This window comes from Artemia sp. Qi Xiang Cuo, chromosome 10 (assembly GCF_049724085.1).
Source record: "Artemia sp. Qi Xiang Cuo chromosome 10, ASM4972408v1, whole genome shotgun sequence".
In the NCBI taxonomy this organism is placed as follows: domain Eukaryota; kingdom Metazoa; phylum Arthropoda; class Branchiopoda; order Anostraca; family Artemiidae; genus Artemia; species Artemia sp. Qi Xiang Cuo.
Window position 1 is genome coordinate 10,688,424 of NC_142803.1, and position 11,325 is coordinate 10,699,748.

Here is an 11,325-nt window from a genome sequence, read left to right on the forward strand (position 1 = left end):
ACATTCATTCAGTGCATTCTGGTTAGTTAAAATAAAATACAGTCTATAATATACCTCTATCGTTTTTTCAACTAAAAATGAATACAAATATCTGTTAAAAATATATTTTATCTTTAAGCTGCAAAGAAATATATTTTGCCGATCTAATTTGCAAATTCGGCATGAAAGAAAAACAAAAAGAAAACAAGAAACGGCTCGAAGTTTTTCAGTAATTTCACAAGCAGCTGACAACATTTCTATCGTGTCATAACAGAATTGAAAAGAACGCTTTTCATGTTTAATATAATAGCTTATCTCAGTGGTCTTTAGGAAATTCATGCCGAGCAAAGCGGATCTCCCTTATAGTCTCAAGGATCATAGAACTTCAATTTTTTTGCGAATAATTTCTTAGACCACATTGTTTTTCCATTTACAAAAAAAAAATTACAAGGGAAAAACGGGTTTATTTTAAATAAATTAGTGGAACAAAACACAAAGAAATACTTTAAATAATAAACTTTAAATAATACAAAAATCAAATATTTTGACTCCACGTCCGAAAGCCTTTTTCAACGAAGAAACTAAGTAAAAAGAAACGACATTTTTTCTAAATAAAACCATCTATAAAAAAACGACAACTAAAACACAAGAAAAAAAGCCATAAAATCAAAAAATAAATATAACTCACATTTTAAAGACTTCCAGAACTGGAGTTACTGTAATCACTGACAAGATAAACCATAAACATTCGTTTGTCTTGTCAGTGGTTACAGTAATTGCAATTCTGGAAGTGTTCAAAATGTGAGTTTATATTGAGTTTATATTTGTTGATTTTGTGTTGTTCTTTTTTCTCTTGTGTGTTACTTGAAGTTTTTTAGATGGTTTTACTTATAAAAAAATTTTTTTCCTTTTTCATTAAAGTTTTTTTTACCGTTGAAAAAGGCCCCCGGACGTGGAGCCGAAATATTCGGAGCCGAATTATTTAAAGTTTTGTTGTTTTTTGTAAGTTTGTGCTCCACGGCTTTATTTACATCATACCCGTATTTCTGTTTTATTTTTTTTGTAAATTTTTCAGCAAAAGATAAGAAAAGGCACTACTGACCCTTCAGTCTGACTCAAGAATGAATGCTTCAAAATAGCAATGAGAAATAATATGCACCATCTACCTTCAAATTCTGTTCGTGACTTGAATTGGTAGCAATGTCTTTTGAACAGCCTTAATAAATTCTTCCAGGTATTCAGCTTTGCAGTCAGCAGATGGCAGTTTCATGTGCCTTTCACAGAGTAAGCACAATTCATACTGGACGTTTGTATCTATTTTGAGATCTGTATCCGGATCTGTAATTAATAAGATCTTAAAAGGAGAGAATATAAGATCAGTAAAACGCTAACTGCATCAGTTCTTAGGAAGAAAAAGCTCTTAGTATCACAATCCGTCAGTTTTATCTATCTTAAATCAACTACAAAACCATTAAACCTGTTCCTCAAACTAAATCAAAATACAGTAGTAATTTGGAAAATGACACCAAGTGCTTCAAACAGTGGTTTTAAATTTGCTAGTCTGACCGCAGAATTGGATCCAAGTAGACACTTAGAAAATTCACTTGGAAGGGTGGCTGTATCTTAGATCCCCTTGACGGTACGAACTTGTTTCTAATTTCAACTGAACACGTCTGCACAGCTTGCACACTCAAACGGACGTTGATTGGCATTAATATTTGCCGGTTCCAACAAGGTTCGGAGACAAAAAATTGGAGACAACAGGGTTCACAGATAGAAAAGGACAATTTCAAAAACACTGGCTATCTCAAAATTTGTAGCGGACTGGTTTAGGGAAAAAACAGCGTGGGGGGGGGGGCTAGTTTAACTCTGTTGACGGTACGAGCTTGTTTCTAATTTCAACTGAACACGTCTGCACAGCTTGCGCACTCGAAGGGACGTTGATTGGCATTAATATTTGCCGGTTCCAACAGGGTTCGGAGACAAAAAATTGGAGACAACAGGGTTCGCGGATAGAAAAGGAAGAGGCCTTCTGATTCACAAACGAGACAACACATGGCTGTTTTCGGTGGCTTTGCACCAAATGCGTTGCTTTTCCTTAATCCTCTTAGGAATGGTATTTAATCTTAGGAACTTCACGATACACAACAATTAACTGTAGTTTTTTTCCGCAGAAAGTGGATGAAAATTTGGCTAAAAATTCGTAAAACAAAGACCCTGCACGAATTGTTTACAAAGGATCTCTGTGTCAGGGTGCAAATTCTGTGAAGATATACTGAAACTTCAAAATTAAAGGCAAAAAAAGTGCATTTTTCACCTTATTGAACCCACCACTTACATAGAACCTGCAAACGAACGGTTCATACACAGGTTAAGGGATCTGTATATATGTAGTTAGGGGTTGGCGGTACTGTAGTTTGGATTGATCAGCTTGATTCTACAGGAACTTGATCTTATTTACCAATATCCTACATTTCCCAGCTCAATACAGTATTATTTACCTGGAACACACACTTCACAAGTCTACTGGAAAAATTATTATGAGGACTTTCGCACAGCGAGGAATATTTCGGTGGAAATTCCTGTGCAGGCCACATGCACTCACTGTTCGCACAAGCAGCAGTCAAAAGATTCTATCCTTGGTCAGCTTGTCACAAATAAGACACTCGGGCTAAGTAAAAACACACTAAATAAGCGCTTTTTCTCTAAATAAGCATTGCTGCACAGAAGGTACATTTTGATTTAGATAGTTGGGTTTAAGGAGGTGGTACCACTCTTCTTAAAATTTAAGTCAACCCCAGGTATGATGTTAAAAACGAACAGAAAGTAAAAAAAAAGTTTAAGTAAATGATAGTGAAAGTAAAAAGTGATATTACAACTAAGAATGAACAAAATTATTCTATTATCAGGAGGCTATCCCCTCTTTAATCCCCTGCTCTTTACACAAAAGTCGGACTTTTTGTCCCAATTCCTTAAGAATGATCCTCAAATACAAACGCCATTGAATGTGAACTTAAAGTATATTTTCAGGACTATAAAGCATTAGCGTAAAGAGCGAAGGGGTGGGGAGGTGTAATGAAGGTAAAAGCACCCTACCCCCATATACAGAATAATTTACGTTCATTCTAAGTTTTATTGTCGCTCTTTACTTTCATTTTAAAAACACTAATTTTATTTATTTCTAGTCTCATATAGTCTATAGTAGACACTGTTTCTAGTGTTAAGTCATAAGTGGCTGACAATTTTGTCTACATCAATAATTCTTTAGCCCACACTACCTTTCTATTCACAATACAAATAAACGTAAAATATTCAAAACTGGTAAAACTTTTTTTTAATAAGACAGTTAACTTTGCAAAAACAAAATACTTTTTCGTACAAATATCAATAAGTTTGAATATTGCAGCTTTGCATCTGGAGCCCTTTGTCAACAGGAAAAAGGAAGGAAAAAACAATCAAAATTAAACAAAGGACCAAGTACATAAAAATATGAGAAATATGAACAAACTCTAAACAAAAAACAAAAAGAAAATAACACAAAATCTCATTTTTTTTGTCTTTCTAGTTCTTTCTCTTTAGGCTGCTAATTTTTTTTTTAGAGAAATCCTAGCAACTAAAAAAAAATCTTTACCACGGTTCGTTACAACGAACCGTATTATATCGATAGTAGAATTACGTCAGATATTTCTTTACCTGAAAACAATGATGCATTAAATAAACCTTAATAAACTGCAAATGAATCTAGAGATAGAAAATCATTAGAGAATTCTGAAAACTCTATTAATACATTTTAGACGGTTTAAATACACCTTTTGGTTTTCTGCATGGCACTAAAAGTATCAAAAGTCATATACCTGGAGTAATAATTGATATTGCTTCCTTAATATTTCCATTTCTTTCTAGAAATTTGGCGAATGCAAGCTTATTTCCTATATTTCCATTATCTCGTTTTATGGCCGTTTTATAAGTTTCAGTGGCTTCTTCTATACTTTCTTCTCCTTCATAGCATTCAGCTAAAAGCATCTGATTTTTAACCTATAGTCAGAGAACATGACGCTCTTAACAGAAAAGGAATACAGGAGAAGGAATAAGAAACGAAAAGAAAAAGATACAAATTCACAGGCAACTCAGCTATTACAGAGCATTATTAGCATAAAATTTGAGGTACTTAACCGTGATCATTAATTGGGCACTTATACTAAAAGCTCCCATTCCAAATGAATCTTAAAGTTTAACATAAGAGTTCTAAACTACAAAGACAAAATACCTTTACTGCCATACATGTCACTCAAAGAAATCGTGAATGAGATTTGGTTCAGTACCTTATTCTTGAACCCATGTCTTATTTAGAAATACTAATTATCAACTTTCACTGTTAAGGCAACTTGACCTGTCATCTTTTTATATTAGTACGTGTCGTAATTGCAAAATGACGACACCTTATATTTTTACTACAGGCTAACGTCATTTATGGTTGAACCCTACAACTCATGACGTCATAAGCCCACTTTAAAGCCATAAGTGACGTTATAGTAAAATACTTTAAAGGGTGCCAAGGGTAGCGATGACAACGCTAGTCGTTCTTTACTAGTCCTGCAAAGTGTGTAACTACAACACAATGTGTTATATGAGTTACAAGCACTCCTCAATTATTAATCTAAGAGTAAAAATCCTAGCAAAGAACGAACCACACTACCATCACTTTTACCCAAGCGGCTTTTTAGGGATCATAAATCTCGACTTATGACAATCAAATTAACCCTGGGTGAGATAAGCACTTGCACCTTATTAATCTGGTAGCATGCCACCCATATAATTAGCTACCCTCAGCTCAGGAAACAGGTAAAGGTCTGCAACAGCAGGTCTTCAGAAGGAGATATGCTAGAACAAAAAGAGACACTTTTAAATTACTAATTTTATGTTCACTTTTATGGTTTTGTTTGCGTTTTTGGTAATACATCCCTAGCCCCTCGAATGGTTTCATATAGCTATAGGCTATGTAAAGAAAAATTTATTCAAAGCAGATAAAAATGAGAAAAAACAAGGAAATATGATTCACTGATGCTTGCTGCATAATATGAAGTGAGGATTCCATCATATTTTGGTTAGTTTTTTTTTTTTTTACATAGGTTAGGGCCTAGGCTATAATTTGGCCTAGACGTTTAGGGCCTTAATTTTAGAAAAAATACTTTTTATGTGAATAACGTTACTTATACATGATATTGTCATAATAAATTTTGCTGTAAGTGAGTGAAATTTTGCTAAATTTAAAAGACACATTACAACGTAATACGTAAAAATATTTTTGCTAGGACTATATGAGACGATTAGAGGGGCTAGGGAAGAATGGTCAAAAACGCGAAAAAAAACCCATAAAAATGAACATAAAATAAGCAATCTAAAAATGTCTCTCTTTTGCTCTAGCATGTCTTCTTCTGTTTGTGTATAATTTCAAAAATTGGCAATGGCATAAATCGTGCCAACAAAAAAAAAACGACAAATTTCAGCTCCAAAACACCATTATTTCATAATTCATGGTTAAATAAAATCGAATGTATGACAAGAACATTTTTAATTGAATATTTTACTTCGATCAATAGTTTGAGCCAATCTATTGCCGGTTCAAAGATATTTTTCAAAATTTGTTATTATTTTAGCACTAACCCTGTAACTTTCAGCGCAATAATAAAAACCATTACCATGTTTTCTTTCTCGATGGTTATAGCTTCCTTCAGCATCCAAATCGCTCGTGAGAAGTTTTCCATCTTCTTATAAGTAATAGCAACTTCAACAAGCTCTTCCGAAAAGTTTTCTTTGTTTTTGATTAATATCTCCTCCAAAGGCTATAAAGTTTCATTGATTAATTCAAGATAGCGGAAACAAAAAAGTTTCTAAAGAGAAAAACGAGGCAGGGATGATTAAAAACTATGAGCTTCTATAATGTGTCCATTTTCTTAACAAAGACAGATCTTAAGAAAAAAACAACAACCAAGAACTAAAAAAAAAAAAAAAAAAAAAAAAAAAAAAAAAATGAGTAAATGGTAACTAGCAAGCGAAGGTAAAAGGCTTGAGGTGCCAAAGTAAGCGGGCGGACAAAGTAAAGCAGGCTGTATTTACAAGGGCCAAAGAGCTAAGTCTAAAGCAGGTAGGACCCAAATGTCTAAGCTATCAACAATAGCAAGCGAAGTGAGGCTAGAGAAAGCCCATGGGCTATTTCGTTTACGATTAGATATGATCATTGCTGTCGCTTATCTTCTAACCGCTAATTTTGTTGCCCATCATTTTCGTTTGTTGATTCGTCGTGATACTTTTTGTCACGTCAATTTTAAACACAGTTATCGTTGAGCTTCGTTTTCACACATCATCACTACAGACGGTTTTGCCATTCCTTTTACTTTAGCTGTTCGGATTCATTCGGATTCAGGTGGCCCCCTGAGTCACCTTCTCAGTAGGGGCCCTCCTCAGGCCACTCAGCACGTCCCCAGGTGGCGGAGAGGGGAATATCCTGCAGATGTGTTGGGTACCTCCATAAAGAGAGGCACGAACCGATGGTGAGACCTACCCCCTGGGGGTCCATAATTGAAACCATATTACTCTTATCCGGGGGCATATATACTCGTGGAAGAGGAAGAAAGCCCCTCTGATGAACACTGAGTCGGGTACATCGGCGTGTGGACACATCCTACCAGTTGCGAAATTACTTCCAGCGATGGGTTAAATTGTATGGTACTGCAGGATGCCATCGTGGGAGGATCCTCTCCAGGAGGACAACTGCGAAAGGGTGGAAGATCCAGACTTGGACAACGGCCTCTGCAAGTTTACGGAGAGGAGTGGCTTGCCGCCGTCAATGAATCAGCTAAGAAACTATATCTTTTCAAATTATGAACACAGGCTCAAAAGATCAAACTAAAAAGTGGTACCGCGTCCGGGGAAACTGAAGACCCTTGTGATTTGATGATCACAAGGAATGAGAATGATGATGAATTTGCTACCACGTACGGGGAAGCTGACAACCATCATAGGCCTAGGACGACTCCCAGACGGGATGAGAGTTTAATATCGGTGAGAAACACTCTCAATATTGGTACACTAAATACCCGGACTTTAGCTAAACCTGGCAGAATGGATCTGGTGTTGAAAGAGATTGATAGATACAAGTGGGATATAGTCGGTATGTCTGAGACGCACCTTCCTCAAATCGGAGAAAAAAACATCCTTGGAACCACTTTCCTACTGTCGGGACGTTGTGATGGTGTCCATCAGCAGGCTGCCGGCTTCAACCTCTCTCCGGCCGCCAAAAGGTCACTAATGACCTTCACTCCTGTATCGGAGAGAATAGCGACCATTCGCCTGAAAGGGCCCATCAAAAATCTCTCAGTTGTCCAGATATATGCCCCGGATTCAGCCCGTAGTGAAGAGGAGTGCGACCAATTCTACTATCAGCTACAAAGCGTCGCTGACCAGATCCCCAAAATAGATATACTTATCGTGTTGGGTGACTTTAATGCGATAGTTGGCAGTTGCCATGCTGGTCGAAAAGATGTCATGGGCCCACACAGACATGGTCGTCTTAATGCGAGGGGAGAACGGCTTATTGAATTCTGCTGGGAGAATGAACTCTACATCACTAATACCGCTTTTAAGCACAGACACCGCCGAAAGGTAACATGGAGATCCACTGATGGAGTCACGGAAAATATGATTGACTACGTCCTGATATCCAAACGTTGGAAGTCATCTGTAATGGACACTGTCTCACTACCCGGTGCAGATTTCGACTCGGATCACACACTCCTGATGTCCAAATCAAGTTGGGGTTGAAACGTCTCCAAAAATCACAAAAATCCCAAGATTCCGAACGGAACTCCTCCGAGACCCCACCAAAAAAGCCACGTATAACTCTAGCCTGTCTACAAAATTCCGTGACATCCTGAGTATATCCAATCCACTCGCAACTCCCAAAGAGATTGATCGCTTGGCTGAACATGCTACCTCTGCAATCCTCGAGACTGCAAGCGAGATCCTTGGTAGAAAAGCCAAAGTTGAAAAGCCTTGGATCACTGAAGAAACAATTCGATTATGCCACCAGAAACACCTACATAACAACAAATCTGATTAAAGCAGCCGAGACACCTATAAACATCTCAAACGGAAAGTTCAGCGTGAAATGAGGAAGGCATTTTGCAGGCATATCGCCAAAAAGTGCAAGGACTGTGAAACCCAGTTCAAGAGAGGCAACAGCCACAAGCTCTTCAAAATAGTCAGTGAGCTAGCATCAAAAAAAGATCCCTCAACTTCCGTAATCCTAGATAAACAGGGGAATGACATCAGTGATGCCAAGATGAAGCTCGAACGATGGAAGGAATACTTTGAGCAGAAACTGAACCCTGAAGTAATGACCGACCCAAATGTCCTAAACTCCTTCCCAATCATAGATCGAGACCCCCCTCCACCTCCGCTTAGAAGCGACACCAAAGTGACTATAGAATCCCTAAAGCGAGGAAAAGCTCCGGGGCCATACGGTATCACTGCTGAACTGATAAATGTTGGTTCAGAAGACGTTGTCGACCTATACCACAGTCCTTTATCAGCCAACTGTTCTACTGGACACGTCCCACAGCTGTGGTGCAAGGCAGCAATAGTCCCAATACACAAAAAAGGCTCAAAGAAACAATGTGACAACTACCGGCCCATTAGCCTCACAAGCCACCAAACCAGAATCCTGACCAAGATCCTGCTTCGCAGAATTCAAACAATCACCACCTCTGTTCTAGGAGAGTATCATGCGGGTTTTCGATTGGGACAATCAACTATTGACCTAATCTTTAATGTGCCTCAGCTGATGGAACGGTTCATCGAGTTTCACAGAGACCTCTATCAGCTATTTATTGACTTCCGACAGGCCTTTGACCTAATATGGAGGAAAGGCTTGTGGTATATTCTAAGACACTATGGTGTTCCAGACAAAATAGTCAGAATTACTGAGGACTTGTACAACCAAATTAAAAGTTAAATACTGACCACTGATGGGCTCTGTGGTGAATACTCAACAACTTTCAGAATCCTGCGAAGATGCATCTTCTCATCACACTTGTTTAACCTGTTTCTAAATGACATTATCTCCCTGATACCCGTCAAATACGGAGCAAGAATGGGAGGAATCTTAATTGACAGACTAGCATATGCGGATGATATCGTCCAGATGTCCACTACCGCCCAAGAACTCCGGAGAAATGCTGACTGTATCTCCCAAGAAACAAAGCCGTTTGGTATGTAAATTAACGCAAACAAGACCAAAATCATGGACAGATCACGACAGGAGATAACAAACCCCCCTTCGATAGTAATAGACAGTGAACAAGTGGAAAGAGTCGATCAATTCCTTTACATCGGCAGTCTCTTAACAGCTGACAACTGCCACACTGTCGATATTAAACGCCGCCTCAGTCTTGCTAGCTCTAGTTTCAAAAGACTATCAGAAATCTGGAAATCTACCACCTTTCGAGCCATCGCAAAGTGCATCTATTCAACAGTCTGATCATACCCATTGCTCTAGATGGGTGTGAAACCTGGACATTAAAAGATGAAAACGAGCGCAACCTCCTTGCGTTCAAAATGAGATGTCTGCGCCGGATAGCCAAGATCAAATATACTGACCATATCACTAACGAAGAAGTCCGCAGAAGGGTGAAGTCCCAAGATACTATCCGGAACAAAATTTGAAAACTGTAGCTGCGCCGGTTCGGCCACGTAAAACGAATGAATACCGAACACCTACCCAAAATCGCGCCTGAAGGGACAACTGAAGGGCTTAGACCACGGGGAAGACCGTGCAAAAGGTGGATCGAAAACTTGGACCGAGAACCCATTGGCTAACTATCCCGAACCGCACTTGACAGAACAGCATATCGAGCCCTAGTTCATCAGATTTCTTTGAAAGGAGTGGCCCTAAAACGTCCCATGAGGATGGATGGGACTTAAGTAAGTAAGTAAGTAAGATTCATTCATGTTCTTGTATAATTTGGCATCACATCATAGATACCAAAACTTTCTTTTCCAGCTTTTCCCCAGTAATTATATTTTGCTTTAATTAATGCAGTAAAAACAAGGCATGTCCCACCACAAAGGCCCTCTGGAATATCTAAATTGTTAGAATAATTATCGTGTTATTCATAGGGCGAAAATCTCCAACTTCAATTAGATTATAAAATTCTGGCGTGAATTCATTGTTGAAAAGCCATAAATTGCGGCCATTTATTTGTTTGGTTATATTCTTAAGGCTAATAAAACATAAATGTTATTTTTAAAATTCAAGTTTAATATACAGGCTAACATACGTCAAATTACGTAATATTTTGAATACCTGGCTCTTGTAAGACCTCATTCCAATTGAGTTTTTTTTTAGTTTTCTTTTCCAGGGAGGTTTTTCTACATTGTTACAATTTACATCAATTGTCATGGTTCTAAATTTATCATAAAAATAGTGATATCATTTCAAGCTTTAGCATAACGTCATTCCAAGTTGAACTTACTGAAATTGTGTTTGCAAATGAAGTTTTTAGTACTTGTTCTTAATAGATTAAATTCTTCCCATGGTTCCAAAATTGTCATTTGAAACTTACACATTTCTGACTTGAATGGTTTAGCTGTTAGTTCGGTAACTGTAAACATAAAGATTCAGATTTTTTTATGATTCCAATTTAAATAGGGTGCCACACGCCTATTTTTTATACTCTCATGTATCTTTGAAAAATGAATTTCAGTTCATCTCCCTAAAATTCTAACTTTTTCCCAAAAATTTTAAAACTGGATAGTGAAAATACTAACTCATGGATCTTGTTAATGCAAGAGAGGAGGCTAACTAGTTTGTATGAGCTAATATTGGTGTGACTATTTTCTGGCTCGAGAGCAGAAATAATGTAGACGGACTTCAACATCTTTGAGACGAATTCAGATTTGACAGTGGAGTCAAAAGAGTCACGGCAGAGGGTCCAATACTTTGGCAGAACGCTTGAGGGCAATATTTTAAATCCAACATTTGCAAGACATAGACTATAGACAAGACATAGACAATAAGGAAATTTGTTAGGTCCAGACATCAACAGCTAATTGCCTAACATGAAGGTATAATACAATTAGATGTGGAAGCTTAATATTTTAGAGAAGCAAAATATTTTGAGGCTGGTTTGGCTACTGGTCACATTTATTATATATAGAAACCAGGTTAATCACTTAATTCTGTCCCATTTCATGTGACACTATTCTGTCCCATTTGGGAAAGAGTAGGGACTTAATTCGGTTCCATTTCGCCGGGGCTATGTTATTGAAATGTCACCAGTTAGAAAT

The 11,325-nt window shown here is 37.6% G+C and overlaps 2 protein-coding genes across 2 annotated transcripts; one reads left to right on the forward strand and one right to left on the reverse strand.

Annotated features, from left to right (window-relative positions):
* Nucleotides 1-1,147: 1,147 nt before the first annotated feature.
* On the reverse strand, nt 1,148-5,744 carry LOC148947456 (uncharacterized). The gene is made up of 3 exons (XM_089095888.1): nt 5,679-5,744; nt 3,834-4,014; nt 1,148-1,317 (listed from the first exon to the last, which is right to left on the reverse strand). Exons 1-3 carry the CDS (start codon nt 5,742-5,744, stop codon nt 1,148-1,150), a joined length of 417 nt encoding a protein of 138 aa, XP_088952014.1.
* A 1,189-nt stretch (nt 5,745-6,933) lies between these two features.
* LOC148947457 (protein CFDP2-like) lies at nt 6,934-7,800 on the forward strand. The gene has a single exon (XM_089095890.1). It carries the CDS (start codon nt 6,934-6,936, stop codon nt 7,798-7,800), a length of 867 nt encoding a protein of 288 aa, XP_088952016.1.
* Nucleotides 7,801-11,325: the final 3,525 nt, after the last annotated feature.